The following is a 26,686-nucleotide window of genomic DNA, read 5'->3' on the forward strand; positions in this document are numbered from 1 at the left end:
AGCTCTATTAAACTAGGAATACTGCCGAGTAGGGTTGATCCTGTTGAACCCAAATGATGCCTAGACCATCAGTGCACCTCAGCTTTCCAGTGCTGTCCACGCCCCTCTCAGTGCAATGAAGCCCTCATTTGCATAACGAATAAAAAAAGAAAATTCCCGGGAACACCGCAATCAATTTTCACAAGACAGGCCTCATTTTAATCTGCAGTATGCCTGGTTTAATAGCCTTTATCCTGCTAAAAACTGCCCAAAAAGGTATATAAGCCCCACGCAAAATCTGTACCGGAGCTCCTCAAACAGCGTATTCTATTGTGCACTATACCTAGGGATTTCATATGTAACAAGCCCCCCACCCCTTTTCTTAGGCCATTATACTGGCCATATTACAGAAGCAAATCCCAGCCCAACTATGGACCTAATGACCCAAACTAACAGTATCCATGGCCAGGACTTGTGCCTGCAATATGGATGCTAAAATGTGGCCATGTTACCATCTGAATGAGGCCCTATAGAAAAAACTACAAATGGACGCAGAGAGTAATATAAACCCCCAATCAGATGAGAGTAGTAGTTCCAGAAATGTGGTCTGGGCTGTTGCCCATGTATGTTTTTGCTTCAATATTTCTTTTTCCGTAGATTCCATTTCCATGTAATCCCATTCCCACCACTAGATAAACACATCTCCCCATTTCCTTTCATAAGTAACCTGTCGGCTCAGCATTCCAGATCTGCACCATATGCACATTAACTCCAACTACAGAGGGATGGGCCGCTGCTGAGGTCAAACCTCCAATTATTAACCTCCAACTTGACTTGCAAAAAAACCTTGTGGTCCAGACTCAAATATGGTTATTTCAAGGGCTTTTAACATTTTTGGCCTAGTTTATAAGTCCAGCGGGCTCTTACACCAATGGAACATCATGGGGGCTAAAGTTGAAGAGATCCCATAGTGTATGCTTATGCTCTGTATTTCATCCACAAAAACAGGGGTCAGCAACCTCCAACATTCTAGCCATGGGCGATACAACAATTCCCCGCAGGCACACTTGCTCGGCTATTCTGGAACTTCCTTAGAAGTGAACGGAGCATCGAGTTGTTGTTACAGATGTGGAACTACTGTACCAACTAACCAATCTGATTTTGGGCTATTCCTGAGAGCATTGTCCTGGCGGTCCCGTGTTTTCGCCCTTTAACCCCTGTACACTGATCTGGTCTTCACTGCAAGGAAGCCACCAGGCCGCTACCTCTTGCAATAGTCTCTATGTAGTTGGCAGCTGACCCACTGGGGTCAGAGACACTGGAGCAACACACCAAGGAATTAAAACGCACCAACGACTACAGATAGAACCAGGTCAAAGTCAGACAGGCAGAGGCACATGTGAATCCAAGAAACTGTCCCAAGACTAGGGCAGGTGGCACAGGTTCAGGATCCAAGCGACAGGCAGAAAAGGTACACAGGCAGACAAACAGACCTGGGTAACAGGCACAGGTCAGGTCAGAAGGCAGACAGACTAGGGAGTGAGGCACAACACAATCCACAGACAGACAAACTGATAATCGCTCCTTTACAGGATACAACAGATTGGAAAGACTGAACCTGCTCACGTCAGGGGTGGGACACACCGCATAGAATATATTGCAGGCTGATTAGGCCTTTAGGCAAGGTGCACACAGAAACCAAGGTGGAGTACCCCTTGCAGCACTACAAAGAATATCAGAATACAGAAACAAAGGAGGAATAAATCCTAGCAATGCTGCAGAATGGAGGGGCACGGGACAGCAGCGGGCACAGACCGCCAACATAACAATTTTATTTTCATGGCAGCTGGATTGCCAGAGGTGGCTGACTTGAATAGTCGCATTGTCTGAAGCGGTCATAGTGACATGACTGATATGTTGAAGAACTTCGAACATCACCAGCACAGCTTCATGTTATATCGCCAATGCACTCTTCAGTCCCACTGAGATTTCTGGTTACACTAGAACCCCTTCGACATGTCATTCATGCCACAATGGATGTGATTAATGCCTCAGACAGTGTGACTACTCAGAGAAGAGGTCCATCAAAATGTATGGTTCTGGGTAATTAGCATATAGCATGCACTGGAATTAGTCAACCTCACCAATCCCCACCTTTCCTGTTAAGACTCTTCCTGGGCCAAACAGTGGCGGGCCACCTCTGTGCCCAGTGATTGGCTGAGAAGGCATCTTCAGGCATTTCCTTTGGGTAGAGAGTGGACCAGCAAGCAGAAACATCTTAAACTTCAGAAGTGGGGCAGAAGTCTCCAGCCTTTTTTTTGTTTTTTTGTTTTTAACCCAGTCTGAGTCCTTCTTTATAATAAATTTCTTCCCCTGGACAACCCATTAAAGATTTTTGTTTTGTTTTTTGCTTAGGAGAGGTTCACATCACATTTGCAGTGGATATTCAGCTTCTACATAAAAGGAAAATCTTCCAATGTGAATGTGCCCATAGATACCAATAACCGAATTAATGATGAGCATTTTCGTGGCATACGTTTGGGCTTTATGTGTCAGGATAAAGTTGCCTCTGCTGTATGGTAAAGACAGTATTAAAGGGATGATCCCCACTCTTTTTTTTCATATCACTCAATTGAACTTTCAATTTTTTTTTTTCTAATTTAATTATACTGTGTTCAGGGTTATGGATGGAGGGGCCCTTATGTACGAGTGTTCAGCTAGTTGACCCACTATGCACATGACCACTGGCATCTTTGGCCATGTGGTTTGAGTTGCTCTGATGTCTAGCATAGGAATCCATTGGAGGCCTTGTTAGTTTTTTTTAGCTTTAGCACCTTCAATACTTTTCAGTAGAGTGTCATCACCCATGTGGGAAGACCTTTCAAAGCAGCAGAACCTTTTTCAAAGCTTATCTCTGAAAAGCCCCTTTAAAGTGCACCGATTGCCTCTCATTACGGCCAATTTACCACGCAAAAAACAAACAAAAAACTTTTCAGCTGCTACTGGGCAAAAACCATTTGTCCTATACCAGGCATGCTCAACCTGCGGTAGTCCAGCTGTTGCAAAACTATAACCCCCAGCATGCTAGAACAGCCTACAGCTATCACCATACCGCAGGGCATTGTGGGAGTTGTAGTTTTACAACAGCTGGAGGGCCGCAGGTTGAGCATGCCTGTCCTATACTAAATCGAGTGTGAGGATTACAAATCCGAAGTCGGAATTGTTGTAACACGTTACAAAATTTTGCTATGCATAAGTATGCCTAAATGAATTAAGCACTTGAATAATTTTAAACAGAAGGGGCCTGATTTATCATTAGCTCAAGTCAGAATAATGGAGTGAAAAAGTCGCAAATTTTTGCGCAATCACTAAAACTGCGCGAAAATTTGCGACTTTTTTCTGCTCTGCACTATGCTCGCCAGTTTTCTGAAAGTGGGCGTGTTTTCTTATGTAAATTAATCTCTAGACAGATTTACTATTGCGACTATTTCAAAAGTCGCAAAAAAGTCGCAAAAAATTGCGCAATTTCACTCCAGTGAGGACCATGCTTATCTTATGAGACTTTTTAATAGAACATGCGACTTTTTCGTAAAGACGTGCGACTTTTTCGTAAAGATGTGCGACTTTTGTAAAGCTGCTTACTGACGGATAAACTGCTACCGTCAAACCACATTTATTACAGTCTTAAAGGGCCGTTCATAAAACTGACTTTAGCCATATGTGAAAGTGGAGTGAGCTGTCAGAGTCATGATAAATCTGGCCCCTGGAGTTTTACTCCAACAATTACCGGATCTACATCAAAGTTTGAGTAGTAAACAGTGTATGAAAATGTTATAGAAAAACAACATCTGCCGGCATCTGCTTTTGCCTTCGTGAACGGTCATATTATTTCCTGCTGCAAAACCCAGCAGTAGTCCCCCATCATGTTGGGATTCCAGCGGCCATTGTAGAAATATCTTTATGGAACCGCTCTCCATGTTCGTCACTTACGTGTCCCAAATTTGGCGGGAAAAAGTCAAGATGGGAATGTAAGAAACGCACTTTCAATGACATTCGGCAGCCGTTGTTCTTGTGCTGTAAGGATGTTGTCTACTAATTCAGCATAGTTTGCAGCTCGTCTGTTCCCAAGGAAGTTCTGCACTACGAGCACAAATGCATCCCAAGCTGCAAGTCGCACTCGCTTTGTCAGATTCTTGCGCTGACCATAAGTAGTGTATTTGCCACATATGTAGCAGAATTTTTTTCTGGATCGTTAATACATTTGCGTTTATCCATCTTAAGTTTCAAAACTGATAGCGCTATAACAGATCACTTTATCAAAATCTGTCCAGCTTGCCTTATATACTTACTGCTGACATCAGCCTGAGTGCGTCCGAACAGGTCTGGACATGTCCATTGGAATATCTCCAATATAATGCATTAATGTTATAACTGAATAGCCTTGCATGTATAACTTAACCCTTTAAGGACCTCCGCCGTACATGTCCCCAAACATGGCGCCCGCTCGCACGTGCAGCGGGCGCAATAGCCGCCGAGTTTCTGCTATTTTAAATAGCAGAGACCCGCGGCTCATGTATGCGATCAGCCATAAGACTGATCGCATACATTTTCCCTTTCAGATGCCATGGTCAAATGTGAACACGGCATCTGCGCAGTCCGGAAGCGGAAGTTGCGCACAGCTGAAGCCTCAAGCAGGCTTCGGTGCCTATTAGATGACGATGACTATACCTATACAAGCCACTAGGTGGCAGCATTTTATTGGTATAGTGCAAATGAAGTGTTCAATGGTGTCTATATAGACATCAATGAACACAATAGGCAATCTAATAATTGCCAGTTATTGTCACCCAAGGTGACTAAAAAAAATAAGTAAAAAAAAAAAAGTTTTTGCAAATATATAAAAAAAAAAAGTTCAAATCAACCCCCTTTCCTTAAAATAAAAATACTTAAACAATAAAAAAATAAACACCATGGGCATCGCCGTGTGCGAAAATGCCCATACTATTAAAATATAACAAATTTAATGGCATATGACAAATGGCGTAACGGGAAAAAAAAAATTGCCATTTTTTGTCACTTCAACTACCCAATAATTTTTTTTTTCTAAAAAGTGATCAAAAAGTTGCACACACTTCAAATTGGTATCACTGAAAAGAACAGATCGTCCTGCAAAAAATGAGCCCTCACACAGCCCCATATACAACTACAAAACAGTTATAGGGGTCATAATATGGTTACAAAAAAAAGTTTTTTCCCCCTCAAAGGTTTTAATTTTTTTTTTCAGTATTAAAATGCAAGAAAAATGATACAAGTGTGGTATCGTTGTAACCATACTGACCTGGAGAATGAAGATAACAGGTCAATTTTACTGCATAGTGTACAGTGTAAAAAAATAAAATTAAAAACCTTTATCAGAATTGCGTTTTTTCCCAATTCTACCCCATTAGGAATTTTTTTTCCCGCTTCCTACTACATGGCATGCAACCGTAAAAGGTGCCATTGGAAGTGACAACTTGTCCCGCAAAAAAATAAGCCCTCATAAGGGTATGTGAATGGGAAAATAAAAAAGTTAGGACTATGGGAAGGGGGGAGTGAAAAACTTAAACGCAAAAATGGAAAATCCCAGGGTCCGTAACGGGTTAAAATCTAGACAAGTCAGGCAAATTCCCAGTTCATATTTGGAATCAGCGCGCTCCTTTTAGTATAAATCACATGTTTTTCTCCAAGTAGCAAAATCATTGTTGCGCAGCGAATTATCTACCCATGTAAAAGGACCCTTAGACTCCATAACTGCACGCAAGCATTGTTGGCTAAAGCACAGTCCATGTCGCTGATTGCGAAAGTAATCATCAATGTTTCTCTAGAACTGGCCAACCCCTTTAACAACAAACATTTCTTATCTCAGGTAATATTCAAGTCCATACAACTTACAACATGAGTTAAGAATTTCTTAAAGGGATTCTTTCACCTATACTGACCATTATATTACACTAACACCATTATCAGCATTATGGCCACCTTCAGACCTAATTTGCATATTAAATACGTGTTTTTTGAAGAAAATAAGCGACGGACAGCTAAACAGTAAGTAGCATTCCAATATGGAGACTATAATGCTGATAATGGTGTTAGTGTTCTATAACGGTCAGTATAGGTGAAAGACTAAGATGACGGTAACCATTTGGGATGTACTGTACACAGCCTTCAAAAACTGGCATTGTAGGTTTATTTCCACCTCTTTTGTTCTTCTTAGCAGTGTTTTGGATATGACATATAACAGAAAATGTAGAACTAAAATAATTAAGTACAGGTTTTTTTATTTATTATTGCTAATAAGGCCTACCTACCTGTGCATGGGTAATTAGGTTCTCTTTCATACACGGTACTTATAGAGGACCTACCACCTCTTCAGTGATAATTCTGGAACATCTATTCCTATGAGTCTACAGTCGTGGCCAAAAGTTTTGAGAATTACATAAATATTGGAAATTGGAAAAGTTGCTGCTTAAGTTTTTATAATAGCAATTTGCATGAACTCCAGAATGTTATGAAGAGTGATCAGATGAATTGCATAGTCCTTCTTTGCCATGAAAATTAACATAATACCCAAAAAACCTTTCCACTGCATTTCATTGCTGTCATTAAAGGACCTGCTGAGATCATTTCAGTAATCGTCTTGTTAACTCAGGTGAGAATGTTGACGAGCACAAGGCTGGAGATCATTATGTCAGGCTGATTGGGTTAAAATGGCAGACGACCTGTTAAAAGGAGGGTGATGCTTGAAATAATTGTTCTTCCATTGTTAACCATGGTGACCTGCAAAGAAACGGGTGTAGTCATCATTGCGTTGCATAAAAATGGCTTCACAGGCAAGGATATTGTGGCTACTAAGATTGCACCTCAATCAACAATTTATAGGATCATCAAGAACTTCAAGGAAAGAGGTTCAATTCTTGTTAAGAAGGCTTCAGCAAGCAAGCGCCAGGATCGTCTCCTAAAGAGGATTCAGCTGCGGGATCGGAGTGCCACCAGTGCAGAGTTTGCTCAGGAATAGCAGCAGGCAGGTGTGAGCGCATCTGCACGCACAGTGAGGCGAAGACTTTTGGAAGATGGCCTGGTGTCAAGAAGGGCAGCAAAGAAGCCACTTCTCTCCAAAAAAAAAAATCAGGGACAGATTAATCTTCTGCAGAAAATATGGTGGATAGACTGCTCAGGACTGGGGCAAAGTCATATTCTCCGATGAAGCCTCTTTCCGATTGTTTGGGGAATCAGGAAAAAGGCTTGTCCGGAGAAGAAAAGGTGAGCGCTACCATCAGTCCTGTGTCATGCCAACAGTAAAGCATCCTGAGACCATTCATGTGTGGGGTTGCTTCTCATCCAAGGGAGTGGTCTCACTCACAATTTTGCCCAAAAACACAGCCATGAATAAAGAATGGTACCAAAACACCCTCCAACAGCAACTTCTTCCAACAATCCAACAACAGTTTGGTGAAGAACAATGCATTTTCCAGCACGATGGAGCACCGTGCCATAAGGCAAAGGTGATAACTAAGTGGCTTGGGACCAAAACATTGACATTTTGGGTCCATGGCCTGGAAACTCCCCAGATCTTAATCCCATTGAGAACTTGTGGTCAATCCTCAAGACGCGGGTGGACAAACAAAAACCCACTAATTCTGACAAACTCCAAGAAGTGATTATGAAAGAATGGGTTGCTATCAGTCAGGAATTGGCCCAGAAGTTGATTGAGAGCATGCCCAGTCGAATTGCATTGGTCCTGAAAAAGAAGGGCCAACACTGCAAATACTGACTCTTTGCATAAATGCCATGTAATTGTCGATAAAAGCCTTTGAAGCGTATGAAGTGCGTGTAATTATATTTCACTACATCACAGAAACAACTGAAACAAAGATCTAAAAGCAGTTTAGCAGCAAACTTTGTGAAAACTAATATTTGTGTCATTCTCAAAACTTTTGGCCACGACTGTACATCGTGCCATTTCTCTATAGGTAGAAACATCATCATAATGGGGAAAAGGTACTTTGTCGTCTTTCGATCAGGCTGGCCGTACGCGTTAGATAGCTGAGCATTCGTTTGGCCAACCACTATCTTCCTTTACCACCTCCATACAGCTGAGTGTGCATGTGTTCTGAACAGGAAGAGGGGTGAAGGCAACTGCCAGACACTTCTGGAGGCAGCTTATCTCCCAAAAAGCAAAAGGATCACTCATGTTAAAATCCAACGGTCCACACCTTTTGCCATTAGGAGGGAGCTAGGAGGCCCCATAAACATTAAATAGTTGGCTGGTCCCATCAATTGATTATGGCCAGATAAAGGAAAGATGTTCTCCAGCACTCTTTCGGAATGGTCAACTATGGCTTCCTCACCGAGTAAATTATAGCCCTGTACTCAAATGCTATTAGTGGAGCAATGCGGTTATCGAACAGCTTGCTTGGGGGGGGGGGGGGGGGGTGGTCTCAAAAGCTCACAGGATGCAGGACTACACATTATCGATATGGCATGGCTCACAACCTGAGAGACAGAGACGGTGGGGTGTGTTTCATTGCTGTGGTGTTTCAGTACTAGTAATTCGTTTTTCATAAATCTGATTAATACAGCAGTATGATGATTCTAAGAAATCTTGCTGCCCTCAGAGCAGTAAGTAGACAGGCTGCTAAAACAGAGCTTTTAGAAAACTATATGAAGAAAGCTGCTTCTGTTAAAGGGGTCAGACAAGATTAAAAAAACATGACAGCTTTCGATCAATAGTAGCAGCTTGTTACCTTCCACTTCCATGGAACTTAGCTGCAATATCAGGGACAACCCATGGTTAGGGGTGGTGCTGTATCTTGAAGAAAACGTTTTATATATTTTTATCCTACGTAGATAACCGCTTAACGGTGGGCTATACGGTGATCTTAGGCATAACAGCTGTCGCAAAACCAAGGATCGCAGTGTAGCCATAGATAGGAATGGGGTTGCGGTGCGACACACAAGTTGCTGCGACCCTAGAATCGCAAAAAATCCAACAGGGTAAGATTTTTTCAGGTTCTGGGGTAGCGCTAAAACTGAAAGTCAGTCTGTGGCTCCTTTCATGTCTAAGGCTGCACTGCTACACTGAGCAAAACCTGCCACGGCCAAGATTGCTGTGTAGTCCCAGTCTTAAAGGGATTTTCCTAATTTTAATTATTTTTAAATCATTGGGGGCTCTGACAGCCAGTACCCTTGCCTATCAGCTGTTTCACAGTAGTGCTGCGGCCTTCTCTTAGCTCACCAAGCACAGCGCCGTACATTGTATTATGGCTGTGTTTGGTATCGCAGCTCAGCCCCTTCAGGAAATGTGACCGATGAATGAGACATCTAATGGCCTAGACCCTAGGCAAAGCTGAGAGAAGGCTGCAATGCTACTGTCTTCTCAAAGACCTGATCGGCGTGGGTCCCGGGCGTCAGACTGTCACGGACGTTCCTGTGGCAGGTACCAGGATATCGAGACTTAAATTTACACGTTCCCTGTGGATCTTATTGTGTCTGTGTTTTGGTGAATGCCACACCCCTTGCTCCAGGTGTTGCTTGTTGGTAATTTACCTTTCCCATAAGTAGCCGCTTTTCACTCTTGGAGGTGCGGTTTATAGATTTTCTTCCTGCCTTCTAACTAGCTGGACGGCTGTACTCTGTGGTGTTACTGGAGTTGCCAGTTTTCTACTTTCAGCTAGATCTGGTCTTTTCTTATTGTATTGTGCTTGTTATATTCCCTGTTTGTATCTTGGCCGGAGACAGAGACTTCCATTCGTCCATCTGGGGAGGAATGGGTTGTCTCTGGTCCTAACCTCATTCCAGGGCCTTATAGGGATATAAGGGCCTAGGTATCCAGCATATGAATATTACAACCTTCAAGGTCTATTCATATTGATAGGTAGTCAGGGCCCGGATTAGGGTTATTTAGGAGGTGACCTGTTCCTTCCCTAGTTTCCAGGTCCAGTTACTGTTCCCCTTCCCTCCTGTGTTCAGTCTGGAGGTTTCCCCCCCACACTGATCGTGACAGACTCCCACGAATCAGATACTGATGAGCTATTCAGAGAATACGTCATCAGTTAAAAAAAATTCTCAGAAAACCCTTTTAGGCCTCTTTCACACGAGTGTGATGGATTGGCTCCGGATGCGTTCAGTGAAACTCGCACCATTTTGCAAGCAAGTTCAGTCAGTTTTGTCTGCGATTGCATTCAGTTTTTCCGTGCGGGTGTAATGCGTTTTTCACGCGTGTGATAAAAAACCTGAAGGTTTACAAACAACATCTCTTAGCAACCATCAGTGAAAAACACATCGCATCCGCACTTGCTTGGGGATGCAATGCCTTTTTGACTGAAGCTCCATTCACTTCTATGGGGCCAGGGCTGCGTGAAAAACACAGAATATAGAACATGCTGCGATTTTCACACAACGCAGAACTGATGCGTGGAAAAAAATAACGCTCATGTACACAGACCCATTGAAATGAATGGGTCAGGATTCAGTGCGGGTGCTATGCGTTCACGTCACGCATTACACCCGCGTGTTATGTTATGGATTGGCACTGTGTTGGCAACGTGAAAGCATCCACCACCCTATTCCCAGTTTCAGACTTTTGCTACTTTTTTAAAAAAAATTGAATTTGAAAATTTGCGTAATGTCAAGTATAAAGAAGTCAACACACAAGAGACATGAAGAAAATTATTATTTTTTATTTATTAAAGGACAAATTGCCTTCTATTGCTGAGGGGGTGACCTCTTCCTGTGGAATTGATCATCAGCTTTACAAAGTCCCTGTCTAAAGTTCAAGTGCTCCAATACATTCTTTTTCTCTTTTTGAACAGTAGAAAAAAAACTAAACAAAAAAACAAAACCAACAAAACGTAATAATGACCTACAAGGCATGTAACTAATCGCACTCGTAAATGCACATAATGCTAAATCACCATTGCTTTGTTCAAGATAGAAAAAAAAAATCCCAATTAAAGTAGCAAATTTTGGGGAATTTTTTTTTTCCCCCTCATTAATCTTAAGGTCATTAATACATTTTGATCAATGTCAAAGTAAAAAGAATAAAATAAAAAATAAAATAGTACGTTTTTAACCGCATACTATTTTAAAAAACGAAACAAAAAACTGCGGTTAATTTTGGTATTTTGGACCGAGTGTGAACACTAGACGTCTTGAATCAACTATTTCCTGTAGAACTTTAAGCTCTTTTCATCAAATATAGAACATATATACCTGCATCAGAATCATGGCAGACAGATTGTAAGTTACACAATGCCCTCCTGAAAAAATTCATTTCAAAATAGAGATGTTTTTTTTTTCTCCAGAACTGTAAAAGCCACAGAAATGCAAAAATATGTCTTTTTTGTATTTTTTATTTTTTGTATTTTTTTTTATAAATGTTTCCTTGAAACTCCTCTGCTGTCTTCTCTCTGACATATAGCAGCCTAGTATGTGCGACGTTCGCAAAAGTAAACAAATTGTACTCGCCGAGACATACAAACCCCGCAAAAAGTGAGGTTATATAATTACGAAACTAGCTTAAAATAGTAGTCCTTTCCCTCCCCCTCCCTTTTATTTATTGAGCAAAAAAAATAGATTTAGGCACTCGCTGTCAGCACTTGGAGGAACATTCCCCACCCATACAAAACCTGTTGAGTACATTCACATCTATTTAGCTTTGTACGTATAGCCCCACATACTAGGCCGCGCAGCAAATACAGCCGGGTGGAAACAACTTTTTTTTTAATGCTCAGTCTTTATCTTGTCCATTTCCTTAACTAAACAGGTGACTAAGCCGCAACTCTTTCCACTGGGCTCCTTGAAGGAGAGCAACGGCAACAGAAGGCACGTTTCTACCAGGGAGGACGCCTTTATCCTACAGAGGCAATGAGATTCAGTTGTTCTCTATCTGTTCCAGATCCAGATCCTCGCAATCTATAGGAAATTTAGTGCCCTCAGGCACTCTCACAGTCACTTAGGTCTTCCTCGCTTTCGCTCACGGCTGCCTCCCTTGAGCAGCTGACGAAGCAGGTTCCTCCGCCCATGGTCTCCTTGACGGGGCTCGAGCCAGGAGTGATGATATTCATGTGGTCATTGGAATCGCAGGGAGAGGACACGATGGTCTTGAGGTGGGGATCATCTTCATCTTCATAGTCCAAAGAGCACAGGCTTTTTGAAGTCTGTAAAAAGACAAAAGAAAGGAACATTAAAGGGGTTGTCTCACAAACAATATTCTACAGTTTTCAAAACAGTACCAGGATCGGAATACTTTTGTAATTGGATGTGATTGAAAACTTATTATAGCTACTGAGTCAATGAAGTCTATCTGTATAGTGCCACCTGCTGTTTCTAATTTCTCTGTCCTGCTCACTTAGATGGACGCACATGCTCAGTTCCATCCTTCAACTACCACTAGCAGCAGCAGACAAAACACGCCCTATTAGGGATCCAAGGCTGGTTCTAGCTTTGTTAGAAAGAGGTTTTCGTGTACTATATGATGTCTGATTTAAATTTTTTACACTAATTATGGGTTAACCCCTTTAATACAAAGTGCTGCCAAACGAACACAAGTACGTTCATTGTCTTAAAGTGGTTGTCCACAATAGGACTCTTGCATGGATGGAGTCATGTCATATTTGCTATTGCAGGCAAAGGCTGACCTCAGCTACAATGAACCCCCAAGCGGAACATGACCCAGTGGTGATGTGTACCGGAGCGGCACATGAGACTGCAGTGATCACCACGGAGGCCAGTCTTTGGCTGCAGCGGCACACACGCGATTCCCTCCGTGCCGAAAGTTTACAATGCAGGAACTGGTGGAGGGACAGAGCGATGGGGACCAGGTAAGTATGGATTTCTTCTCAGGACCTGGACTAAGGCCCCTCCACAGGACCACAGCTTTCCCCTGTCCACTAATGGTTTCCATAGTATTGTTTATCACCCTCACAGGAAGCCGGTAGCTGTTAACAGCGGCGACGTCCTGAAAGGCTGTTATTGCCACTTCAGTCTACATTAGCTTATAACGTTTGCAATGAAGACAGGATTAATTAATTCCCAAATTATTTCCAACCAACTTCTATTTCATGTGCTGCCAGATTTGCTGAAACGGCAGAGCTTTTCAAGGGGATTATGTAAAGGGTAAAAGAAAAATCACTTGCCGGCCAACTTGGTACATAAAACCTGATTTAGTATTTGCACAAGTGCTTCTGGACTTAAGAGGGGTGTGAGCAATTTTTTTAATTGAATAGCGAGTATTAAGTTCAGCACACAGCTCCCCCATAGCCCCCGTCCTCTTTAGTCCCTTTTTAAGGCTAATGCAAGACACAGCTCTTTCCTTGTATGTGTGCAACTAAAAATGACAAAATAGTACAAAAAATAAAATTAAAAATGCCCTCCTACTTGCCTAAGGCCTCATGCACACGAACGTATTTTGTTTCCTTGTCCGTAAAATTTTTTTGCGGATAGGATGCAGACCCATTCATTTCAATGGGTCCACAAAATATGCGGACAGCACACAGTGTGCTGTCCGCATCAGTCTGTCTGTTCCATAGCCCGGCAAAAAAAATTTAACATGTCCTATTCTTGTCTATTTTAGGCATTGTTACAATGGATCCGCAAAAAAAAAAAAAAAAACAATGGCATACGGACGTAATCCGTTTTTTTTTTTGCGGACCGCAAAACACATACGGTCGTGTGCATGTAGCCTTAGGGTGACTGACCTACCTTAAAGCCAGACATTGATGGCATATCGCTATGCTCTCAATGTCAGATAGGAGCGGGTCCCAGAAGTGGGGCCTGCACCTATCTCCAGAATGGAGCTCACTGCGCATGTGCTCTCCATTCACTGCTATCGGAGTTACACTAGCACACTGACTTAGCTATCTTCGGTCCCTTAACGGGTAATGGAGAGCATATTGTGCATGCAGGGGCCCACTCGCCATTTACCACTTTGAGACTTTCGAAAATAGCCAAGCCAGGACTTGATCTCGATCTATAGCCACTCCCCTGCCCACCTGCTGCTGATTCATATGGAAAATAACTGTCAATCAGCAGCAGGTGGGCGGGGAGAGTCAGGAGCTCATGAATATTCAGGACTCATCATTATCAGCTGGAGCTTTTCAATACAAGATGTTGGCAGATTGACTGGGTCAATTAAAGAAAGTGACCCAGCATTTTGCTAAGAGAATCAGTCACTTATTTATGTTGCCCTTAGTTCGGACACCATAACTCTGGTGACAGGTTCCCTTTAACTACTAGTTTGAACATAGTAAGTAATTTTCTCCACAATTAAAACCTTTAAATAGCTCAAGTGAGGACAATCAAAGGTCCAGCTAAATGTTTTAGCAGCAAAGAGTTCACTTTTCTCAAATTAGGAACCACCAACGTAAGAGTGACCCCATTAACATGTCGATATCTCACCAAGCTGTCAAGTAAGACTCTGCTCGTCTTTTAAACCCCAGGAACATAGTACAATGGTACAACCTCTAGGAGAAGATCATACATCTCCGTATGTGCCTTCTGTTAGAACTGTCGTTTGCCCCACGAATATCGTGTGTCCCGTCGTCAAGATCAAGCAGTCTATGAGAAGTCCTTTGTTCTAGCTGATTGTGTAAACTCCTTTTTGCGGTGCAGCCAAGATGGTGTGCTTAATCCACTGCTGGCTAGAAACGCTGAGAGTCCAAGGTCTGACATTGCCATCGCTCTACCTGTTCCATCTGGAAAGGTGTAGTTAGCAGGTGGAGAGCCACGTTGGCAGAAAACCACTGTATATTTTAACATCTCAGTGAATACATTAAGACTTTATTGGAACAAATCCCTCTAAACACGAAAACTAAACAAACCGGGCATGCACCAACAAGAACAAAGCATAACTAATGTAAAGTAGAGCAAGCAAAGCCAAAAAACACAAAGCCAATCAATATGTGGTGGGAAAAAACAGCTTAAAGGGGTATTCCACTGTATCTAAAGAAAGAACTCCACTGAACTCCTCTCCACCGCCAAGTTCCAGTCTAGAGGTTTCCCTCAGTGATGCCTCTCATCTAGGCATGTAGACACCCAGATGGGGTTAAATACTCTGCTGCGGCTAATCACTGGTGTCAGAGGCAACGTGACCAGGCAGTTACCACTGAGGCCAGCAATTGACTGCAGTGGTGCATGTGAGGCTGTCTGCATGTGTACTGGGACTAAAGCATCACTAAGTGGCGGGGGAGTAGGTTCGTGGATCTCTAAGCACAGAACTGGTAGGAATAACCTTTTAAGTGACTTCTCCTTTAAAGCACTCAGAATAGGTACATCTGAGGCCCTTTCTGCTGCTCCTCACAACATGCAGTCTCAGAGAGGAAAAAAAGCCGCATTTCCCCTTCTCCCTATTTACTGTATAACCATTGAGTGAACTTTACGGGACGAAACAGGTTTCTGAAAATTTATAGAGAACCTAAAAGAGAAAAAGGGGAACTACAGGCAGCAGGAATGTGAAGGATAAGATATGTTACTAAGATTCATATACTTGCATGTACTATTTTATGCACTTATATAGCACTACTGAACTCTGCAGTGCTTTACAGACATTAGCACTCGTTGTCCCCAATCTAAGTTCCCTATCAGTATGTCTTTGGAGTGTGGAAGGAAACCAGAGCACCCGGAGGAAACCTAGGCAAACACGGGGAGAACATCCTTGGTCAGAGAGTTTAACCTAGGACCCCGGTGCTGCAAGGCACCAGTGCTAACCACTGAGCCACCGTGTTGCCCACCGAATTATGCAAATAAAAACCACCAGTTGAAACTTGTATCACACAGAAAAAGTTCATCAATGGGGGGGCATATCGCCAGGATATCCGCCCATTGTCTGGTAGGTGCAGGTCCCACTGCTAGGACTATAGAAGTGAATGGGAGCATTGGCTGGAACCAAAGAAAACCATTGAAATTACTTCAAGACATGGTGGGTCTGGTAGCAAGGGCCTGGATTATTCTTTTGCTTTATTAGTGACCGTCTATCAACACCATTGGGTCATGTTGTACTGTGTATTTTTTGTATCCATGCCTCAGGTCCCACTAGACTAAACTCCAAGACCATTGTCAAACGAAACTTCCTGAAGCTTGAGAAAACCAACAAAATGATGAACCTTTTGTCTACGAACGAGGTTGGCAGACTGCATGCAAAATAAACACGGTCCACCCTGCGTCTACAAAAACAGAAGAGATCCCGGGACTCTTCAGCCGAAGGGGGAACTGCAAAGTCTCTTACTGCACCGGCAAGCTCAGGCATGACACCGTCTGAGGACTTGCAGGCAAGTAATTGGCATATTACTCTTCGACAGCCAAACAGCACTTTATCAATCGGCCTGCATTACATTCTTCATCGTGACGGCAAATTACAAGTGCATCTACTGTTGGCTGCTTGGTGGAATGTCTGGGTTAAAGTGCAAGTCACAGAAGATAAATTAGATTGGCTATATTTTTGCAAAGCCAGCTGTTGTGACTTCTCAAAGGAAATTGTTCTAGAGAGCTGTGAAGACAGGCCCTACATGTGCACATACAATAGAGGAGGTTGTCAGAGATAATTAAAAAGTTTGAGAAGCCCTCAAATGGTTTAAGATAATAAAGTATATATATATATATATATATCCACCAGCTGTGTGCTTACAAACTGCAGCGCTGATGTGCTGGATATGGGGAAACCTTGTGGTAGGAGTTTCATTTCCCTGCAGCTCCACCACAGGGGACAATGAGCATTACAACGTGTCCATTTACACCAATGAGCTATCTGGGTAATACAGGACAAGGCAGGTCCTCCAGAGCAAGAGATGCTCTTCGCTCACTCCCCCACGGCTCAGGAGATGAGAACCCTGAAGAGAGAACTCCCCCTACTAAAGTGGAACTGCTTTTTGAGAAAACTTTTGGTATGTCATAGCATCATATAAAAAAAGTTTTGATCAGTGGTGGTCCGAGTGCTGAGAACCCTGCCAAAAACTGGAATCAGCCGAGAGAAGCAGTCACACAGCTCGCTCTATGTCCTCGCTGCAGGAGAAGGACTCAATAAAAAGTTTATGGGCCCATCTCGATTGCGTCTCCCGCAGAGAAGAGAGAAGGCACACTATGGAAGTGCCTCTCTCTGCTTGTTCTAGCAACTGGTGGGTTATCAGCTCTCGGACCCCCGACGGTCAAAACTTTTGATATGTTGCTCTGACTTATCAAAAGTTTTCCCTAAGTACAGTACAGTTATTGTATTTTAGCAGCACATTGCCCCAGGTATGTGTCTCAGACAAATGAAAACTGCATGGGGGCAAATGATCATACTAACAATCGTTGGTCCCCCTATTCAAGATGATTGCTGCATGTGAATGGCACTGAACGAGCACCGTTCAGCATGCTGTATATTGTTGACTGGTACTCAAACAGGCAGAAATCTCCCTGTGTAAACCCCATAGGTTGTCTACAGACATTAGTTTGCTTCTTCTGAAAAATGTTTATATCAGCATGCAGTCAGATGTCACAAATCTTGATATTTGTTACTACACATTATGATCAAGAACAATTTGCCCGGGAGGATGCAGACTGGATGGAAAACTGCTCAATATTTTAACTACATACATAATGGATGGAAATTGTACAATTCGGTTACACAATTTCGGTCAAGTCTCTGCCATAGGTATATAGGCGATATATTCTTGTTAGATCGACCGATATACACGAGATGGACAGAGGTAAGATGATGGATGGATGGATGGCTAGATAGACAGAAAGACAGATAGACATAAGTTGATGGATGAATGGACAGACAGATGGATAGACTTAAGATGATAAATCAATTTAGGACACGAGATTGATGAAGGACATGAGATAATAGACTCGAGACAGATATGACAGATATGTAGGAATACATATGTATGCCTTATGCAAACAGACAATCATGACATCTAATAATTGGGCCATCGTTCGAGCACATACATAGTACCACCTCCCATAAAACATCTACTGGACTACGGAATATAAAATTATAATAAAATACACAATGCATTAAAGAAATCCCCTCTCTCTAAATGTGGACCGTTAACTGCAAACCGCTGCCAACATTTTATGTTAACTAAAAATAAACCACCAAAAAGAGAGAGGGAGAGAGAAGCTCATTCTGGGTTCATCAAGTCTGAAGGTATTGTCTGAAAGAAAGATCTGAGGCCTTCAAATACAAAACCACCAGATGGAAGAAGTCCAACTTTCCTTGCATACAAAAAAGTTCTTTGCTTTTATACAAGCATGAAAAAAACAAAAACGCAGAGGCATCTAATGAGACGTCCTTTCTTGCGCAAACTCCCCGAAGCTCTCACCCTGGAGTCTTTCATTTGCGGTGAACACATAGAAGAAGTAGAGAGCACAGAGACTCACTTCATTAAATGCCATTTTAGGCCTAATTTCACATTGTGATCTCCTCCTCTGCAGTTTTTAAAGGCTACAGAGCAGCAGATGCTCGACGTGGATGCCACCTCCAGAAGCGGTTTCATTCAATGTTCCAGAATGAAAGAGGCTTCGAGCTTTCATTCACAGCTAAGTACCCCCAGTGTGTTTGTTCCTGTCAGAGCACAAAGTGCTGGCTTGTCTACAGATCACTTTTGATTCCCGATTATCATCTCTGAGACTGGCCCTTAGTGCTATCGGCTTTCAGATTTTTTTTTTCCCAAAGCCTGCTGGAATTTGAACTCTAAATGGGTATCTTCCTAGGCAACAATAGATAAAAAGGAGGCCTTTGACTGTTCATGCGTTGCCAAACAGAATGGGCCCTATCCCATCCTAGCAGAGCCCTGTCAAGCACAGCACACTCCACAATTTCGGCATGTCTTAGTTGCATAATAGCCGTTCATTCAACATGGACAGTGTCTACTTGGCCAGTCAAAAAAAAAAAGTTGGAAAGAATTCCTTAGGTTGTTCAGAAACCAAAGCTGAGCTGGTCAATGGATAAGCTTGCTAACAGACCACTAAGTAGCACCAGGGCCCCCCACCCCTCCTGAGCTTTGTGCCCTGGAGGGATTTATGGACGTATTCTCTATGCAAAGAATGGAAAGTAAACATTAACGTTTAGACCCACGCTCTTCATAGTTATTGGCACATGCCATCTGTGTTCTAGTTTGATAGGCATTGTCTGAGGGGGCAGGAGGACCCCATATTAGCGTCCTTCTGCCACCTTCACTGTTCAGCAAGGGTAATGGTGCAGATATAACCATGAACTTCACTCGACCATAAACTAATATACATCTCAATACTTATCAGACAGATTGACTGCCCTACCAGATAACTATTAAGCTGTCTAGAGTCGGAAAAAAAAGATAATCTCATTTAAAGGCTTCTGAAAAAAAAATATATATACTTTTCTGAAGAACCGGGACAATGAAATGAATCGTTAATCATGTTTTTGAAATATATGGGAGAGCCACCAAGTACCTAAAGTTTTAAAAAGATCATGTCTTGAACTACACCTTTGGCAAATTTGAATAATTGGTATCATTAGAAGAAACTGCAGAAGATGACAAGCGTCAACGCTTGAAGACCTTCCAATATTAGACTACAAGCTCTTGATAGTGACCCTGACTCAAACATCAAGACATTTTCTTTATTTTTTGGAAGATGAAAGGACAGAGGCACCTTGTCCTAGTGGCAACATTTTGTGGTGCTTACTGAAGCCAGACCAACATGGATCAATTCATCATCAGGCAAACTTCCAACTGAAAAGGTTTAATAGATACGTGTCAGTAAAGCTGGCCATGGGCATGGAGTATTTGTAAAGGATACCTTCTGATGTTTGTATGGGGCTGTGAGATGATCAAAGAATTTGGAATTTTTGACAAAGTTTTGTTAGAGGTCTCGAACATCATATTTTCAACTACTGCAATTAAATTTGTATAATTGGCTAACTCATAAGTGAATGTTAACTGGGTCAATGGTCATTAAAAAATACATTTTTGCCAAACATTACTGTATGTTCAACACATGTCAAAGATTATGAAGGTCATCTGATGACAAAAATGTTCTGAAAACAAAAAAATTACATTTTCAGTTGAGAATATTTTCTAACATCGACCGGATTTATTTTAACACTATGAATATTCTACAGAGACCCACAAAAGAATTACACAAAAAATTCTTTCCAATGAATGACACTTTTCACCCCCCTCCAGAACGGAACGCGCCAAGTTTCCCCCTCATTAAACCCATAGATATTTTGTAACGAGCATATTCTGTCAGGCCACACCACTTTTCTATAGGGGATGTGACAAGTGCCGGCAGCTGCTAGATCAGGCACTTTGCTGCACAAGAGATGAGATGAAAGGACAGCTGCCGTCCAGGGATGGGGCGCCCCCGAAGTTCGCCAAATTAACTCTTCAAACTCGCACTGATATTCTGCTCTTGGCGGGAGACCCAACATTGGTGGCCTCCTCAGCATGACAAGTGGGGCAATGAATGGAGAAGGCGGCAGGTCTTTTCAATTCTGCTCAAAGTATCACTTTGAATACTTGCATACCAATTAAAAAAGGCGACGAACAAGGAAAAATTGGAAAGTGGGTGAACTATAATTGCCATTCAAAAGTATATTGTTCAAAAAATAAATAAAGCAAAGGCTTCTATACTCAAGAATTCAGAAGATAAAATGCATTTATGTCTATAGCTGGAGTACAAAAGTTTACTCCAGTTCCAAACTTAAAAACTTTGCTCACAAATTTAACCATTAGCTGTGGTCTTCGAGCCAGATATACTTCTGCCCTCTTCTACATGAAGTAGCCTTATATCAGAAACCATTTTCAGACTTTGTAAAGTCATCATTCTGTCACAGAGTCACTTCATAGAAATGCACAGCTCCTGTTCTCTCTATCTGTCTTCTCCTTTTAGACCTGTCCAACATAAATTAAAGCGTTCTTGATTTCAGAGGAACCTTTCCTGACCCTTTTCTAATAACTCATTACTGGGGTTTCTGTGGTCACAGCAGTAAAAGAACCGATACTCATCCTCACAATCTCGTGTTATGATGCTTACCGGCCAATCACTGGAAGTATCAGACACAACTCAACCAGTGATTGGTTGAACGCCCATTATCTGGTATTTCCTGTGTGTTAAAACCAGACCACGAAGGCAAGACCAGCAGGGAATAAGAGCGATATATATTGATTCTTTCATTTATTTTAGACTTGACCAAAAACCAGGTCAGTATCGAAATAAAATAAAAAAACACCTTTTTCTCACCAGAGATCTTGAAAATGGTCAGAAACTAAAAAGATTAGAAATTTAGATTTTTTTTATTTTTTATTATGCACTTGTTTCCCCTGAACACAACATTCAAGGAGACTATTATCTTCTGAACCACAACCATAAGCCTGCCCACAACTGAGTTGGCATAGTTTGGCACAAGTTCACACACACGGAAGGGAAGTCTTCGCCCTTGGATCATCAGTTTTCATCAGAATTACCGGGGACTGAGAGAAATCTCAATGTACAAACAATGCAGCCTTTAAAGTCGGCCCTGCTTTTCTTGTACATATGAAAAACCCATACATTTTCGCCTTGTCTGAAGATCCGCATTTTGCGAAGTCTGCAGTATGAGCAGGACTGTACAGGGATTACACTCATTTCCTGCAATCTAACGTGCACAGGCCTCATAAAGCGATATTCAGATAACACGTGTCACAGGCAGCACGGCACAGCTGCCTCTTAAAGTGTTTACTACCTGCCCTAAATTAGAGTCCCCCCCCCCCCCCTCCTTGCTTTCCCACAGATTCTGGGAACCTAAAATAAAATACCACATTTTTATTTCCCCTTGGCTACGTGTAAGAAATTTGCCACCGGCACATCCCTCTAAAGTGAGCTTGGGGTAATAAAAACTCGGGCCGCCCTGTCAGGATAATACTGGGCTCGGAGGTGTTCCTGTCAGAACGTCTTGTTTTAGTCACTGTTATGGCAACGGGCTTTCCTTCCAAGGTCTTCAGCAAGAGATACTGTGACTGACATCTTGCTTCATCTGGTCGTTAATACTTGTTATTACTATAGCATTTCTGTTTAGTCATGATAAATTAAATAGAAGGCTGTCAAAGCCATGAAACCGGAGCGGACGAAGTTCTAGTGAAGGAGCTGGGCGGCATCCATCTGCTAATACAGCGACACGTTCTCATGTTCCATGCGTCTTACAGCCATGATCGGTGCATCATTTATCTCTTGCAAGGAAAGACTATCTACTCCATCTATAGTGCAACTTAATCTAAGGACTACTACCATAAGAGGGTGCTCATAACAAAAAAGAAAAACAAGGGGAACCAAATTTGTTAGACCCTCCAATGTACTGGTTTGTACCACCACATTCCCCTCTTTTCAAGGCAAGGAGGACAAGGAGGCAAGGAGGACAAGGAGCTTCTTCAATTTTCACCCCATCACCTTTGTAACCAAGAAGGATGGTCTGACTCTTATTGACCCCACCCATGAGGGGATAAGGGTCAAATTAAGCTGGGTCCCTAATCACATTATCTGACTATGGAATGGGATGAAATAAACCTGGGAGTACCAGCACCCAATCTCCATTGAAAGGGACTGTCACCACGATTTTGGACGTGGTGCATGAGTAGTACTGCAGAGTCCAGATCATCATTTTTAAATTTTCCTAATGCCTAATGCCCATTTTCCTAATGCCCATGCTCGCATAACCGACAGGACTCCTGTGCCATGCTCGCATAACCGACAGGACTCCTGTGCCATGCTCACATAACCGACAGGACTCCTGTGCCATGCTCACATAACGACAGGACTCCTGTGCCATGCTCACATAACCGACAGGACTCCTGTGCCATGCTCACATAACCGACAGGACTCCTGTGCCATGCTCACATAACCGACAGGACTCCTGTGCCATGCTCGCATAACCGACAGGACTCCTGTGCCATGCTCACATAACCGACAGGACTCCTGTGCCATGCTCACATAACCGACAGGACTCCTGTGCCATGCTCACATAACCGACAGGACTCCTGTGCTACGCCAACATAATGAAGACGACTCCTGAGCCCCAACAACGTATTTCAGCACAGCTTCAAATGCTGACACTGGGGCAATGGGGATCAATAGGAAAATAAAAAATGACTGAAAAGATAATAGTCCAAGAGCTCAGCGACAGATTCCCTTTAAAAAGAAATGAAACGTGGATAATAGACACAACTGCAGGGCCCTTATTCACATGAATCGGTGCATCTTTACCATCTCTTGTTTTTCATGATGCAGTCACCAAAAGTATGATCATGTCCTTTTTGAAAATAAGATAGTCCGAAGGCAATGCTTCTAGCTACCCACCATATGCAGACTAACATATGGCAGTCTGTACTAACATATGGCTTTCCATGGTTTACACTACACCTCCCCTGCAGGCGAGCCCTGGTGCAGGAGAGCATCGTATGATGTGCCTTATATGCAGGAGCTAAAGTAAGTTTGATGTACTTTTTTTTGTTATATGTCTTATGTTTTTTTCTGAATCAGGTTGCAATGCTGCATACAGTAAGAGAAGAAAGAGTTAATGTTTTTACAACTACAATTCGCCAGATCCAGCAGGTCTTTCATTGTCTTTGTCTGTCTATTCAGACGCTAGTGACAGACACAAACTAAACTTAGAACCTTTCTGCAAAAACAAGGGGGGGGGGGGGGGGGGGGGAACTGGACGTCCATGTTTCCAGCTTAGATACAATACAACTGCAGACGGCAGACTGTGCATGTCAGATCAGGAAACTAGGGGTGAGGCGACTGTCCGTGCCAACAAAGTGTCAACGGTATCCATAGCTTTAACCCTTTATTATAGAAAATTCATTGGAAGACTGATTCATTAAAAAATACTGTAAAAAAAATCTTATAACAATAATGGCTCTAATCTCAGAGGAGATGGCCGAGCCCTGAAATGCGTCAGTATGTAAGAAATGCTGCCCCATTGCTATCCAGGTGCTCCTACTAGAGGTTTATTTATGTAGGTATGTGGGGTAACCTGGCACCATACAGAGAAGCTGCCTAGACTAAAAATTTACATAGATCAAAAAAGACAGCTAAAAATGTGGGATGCCGACTCTTCATCAGGTTTATTGCTTAGAGGGTTTTCCAAGAATTTTTTTTTTAACTTATGACCTATCCTCAGGATAGGTCTTCAGTATCTGATCGGTGGGGGTCCGATCAGCACCAAAGCCTTCTCTCTGCCTAGGTCGAGTGACGTCACGTTCATTGGTCATATGGCCTGGGTGCAGCTCAGCCCCATAGAAGTGAATGGAGATGAGCGTGATACCAGGCACAGCCGCTATACAATGTACGGCGCTGCGCTTGGTGAGCTGCGAGAAGGCCGTTGTCTTCTCAAAGAGCTGATCGGCGGGGATCCAGCGTGCCGGACTCCCACCGATCTGATACTGATGACCTATACTTAGGATAGGTGATAAGTTAAAAAAAAATAAATAAATCATGGAAAACCCCTTTAAATGAAAAATTTCACAGGTGAAAACGTCCCTTTAGCCATCATGCCGTCCGTGGTTTACGGAAAAGTTAGGCGACTCTATAAACCAGCATGGCCGACATTATTGCCACTTCATTACTGTTCTGAAAGACCAACTTTTTTTTTTCCATTCAGACTGACAGCAAAACCATTGTCAAGAAAATGTTCACCTCAAAAATGAAGGAAGAAAAAAAATAATCTGGACAATGGTTCAGATGTCGGAGTTTACGTCACTTCCAGAATGGGCTCATTGTTTGTGCTCGACAGGCTGGAGCATGCAGAACAGAATTATGGAAAAATCACAAGATTGCCCGAGCCAGCAATCTAATTTGTTTATGACAGTCAAAAATAGAGATACAAGGAAGCGGTGGAGAAAGGGGGGGGGGGGGGCACTTAACACTGTACTTGTCAATAGCAAACTCAAAAAGCTACACAAAGAAAAGCAGTAACAATCTACAAAGTGCCGATCAACACGATGTTATGTCGACTGCTACTCAGTGCAAGCATAAAATCTGCCAGTGAAATAGGACACTAACTTACGGTAATACTATCAAGCTTTAAAGGGTTAACCCAAGCTTAAAGGGAGCCTGTCACCAAAAAAAAACCGGATACTAAACTGTTAATAGTACCTTATAGTGCTGCAGAGTAGTTTCCTAATGCACTCTGTTTAGCCGCATCTAGCCTCCTGGAGAAATCAATGTTTTATTCAGCCGCTGCCCCCTGTGCTTCAAGTCAGGTTTGAAGTCAAGGGGGCAGCCGCCTAGGCGTCTCGAATGCTGCTCTCCCCGCCTCCCGCCGCCGCCTTTATTGACACGCCGGATCTCAGTGCCGGGACCGCGCTCCCAGCCCGCATGCGCAGTAAAGGGCTGCTGTAGCGCGATCCCAGCAGCCGGCTTCAGTTTCGCTACTGCGCATGCGCCCGGCATCTTCTGCAACTGCGCTAGTATGTAAGGCTGGCGGGCGCATGCTTAGTAGAAACTGAAGCCGGCTGAGTGTACGAGCCGGGATCGCGCTACAGCAGCCCTTTAGTGCGCATGCGGGCTGGGAGCGCGGTCCCGGCACTGAGATCCGGCGTGTCAATAAAGGCGGCGGGAGGCGGGGAGAGCAGCATTCGAGGCGCCTAGGCCGCTGCCCCCTTGACTTCAAACCTGACTTGAAGCAGGGGGCAGCGGCTGAATAAAACATTGATTTCTCCAGGAGGCTAAATGCGGCTAAACAATCAAAGAGTGCATTAGGAAACTACTCTGCAGCACTATAAGGTACTATTAACAGTTTAGTATCCGGTTTTTTGGTGACAGGTTCCCTTTAAAGGGGTTCTCCGGGAATAAAGAAAATGAAAAAGAATGCAATATTACTGTACTATAAATATATTCCCAAATACCTTTCATTAGTTATAATGGCTTGTTTTGTCTGGGGAGCAATCAGGGGAAACTAAATGGCCGCCGTCCTATTAGTACACACAAAACCTGTCCTAATCACATAGCAAGACAAGTTACTTCACAACACTGAGCTAAAGAGCCGCCTCATCCTCCTCTCTGCTCTGCTCGTCAGGGACTATGATACTGAATACAGCTGATAAGAACTTAAGCTGAATCTCTGGGAAATGGAGTACATGAGGAGACGTGAAGTACAGACAGAACAGACTGTGGTAATGGAGACTGCATACAAGTGCTGCTGCTCATTAGTCACATCCCCACCTCCTCTCTGTACTTCATATCTCCTCATGAACTGCATTTCTACAGAGATTCATCTGAAGATCTTATCTATAGTCAGGATCATAATCCAAGACCAGCAAAGAAGAGGATGAGGCAGCTCTTTACCTCAGTGTTCTGAAGTAACTTGTCCTGCTGTGTGATTAGGGCAGGTTTTATGTGTACTAATAGGAGGGCAGCCATTTTATTTCTCCTGATGACTGCTCCCTAGACAATATGAGCCATTATAACTAATGAAAGATATTTAGGAATGTATTTATAATAAAATAATATTAAAGTATTTTAATTTTCTTAATTCCCAGAGAACCCAAATCAGACATCATATAGTACATGATAATCTCTTTCTAACAAAACTAGAACCAGCCCTGTGCCTCACATGGATCCAGAGATCTCCTCATTCATTGCTCTGTATAGATTGACAGCTCAGTGTCCCTTTGTTGCAGCTGTGTCCCTATAATAGCTAATGGGGTGTGCCCTTTCTGCTGCAGCTCTA

General features: G+C 42.8%; 1 protein-coding gene across 3 annotated transcripts in view; it reads right to left on the reverse strand.

The window, feature by feature from the left end:
* Nucleotides 1-10,677: 10,677 nt before the first annotated feature.
* FAM53A (family with sequence similarity 53 member A) overlaps nt 10,678-26,686 on the reverse strand; it is a 68,728-nt gene continuing 52,719 nt past the window's right edge. For all 3 annotated transcript variants that reach the window (XM_044295455.1, XM_044295449.1, XM_044295447.1), the window contains one exon: nt 10,678-12,176. In XM_044295455.1, the coding sequence (XP_044151390.1) occupies nt 11,952-12,176 (225 nt within the window). In that variant the 3' untranslated portion in view covers nt 10,678-11,951. The remainder of the gene's footprint in view (nt 12,177-26,686) is intronic.

The sequence above is a fragment of the Bufo gargarizans genome, chromosome 1 (assembly GCF_014858855.1).
Source record: "Bufo gargarizans isolate SCDJY-AF-19 chromosome 1, ASM1485885v1, whole genome shotgun sequence".
NCBI lineage: Eukaryota > Metazoa > Chordata > Amphibia > Anura > Bufonidae > Bufo > Bufo gargarizans.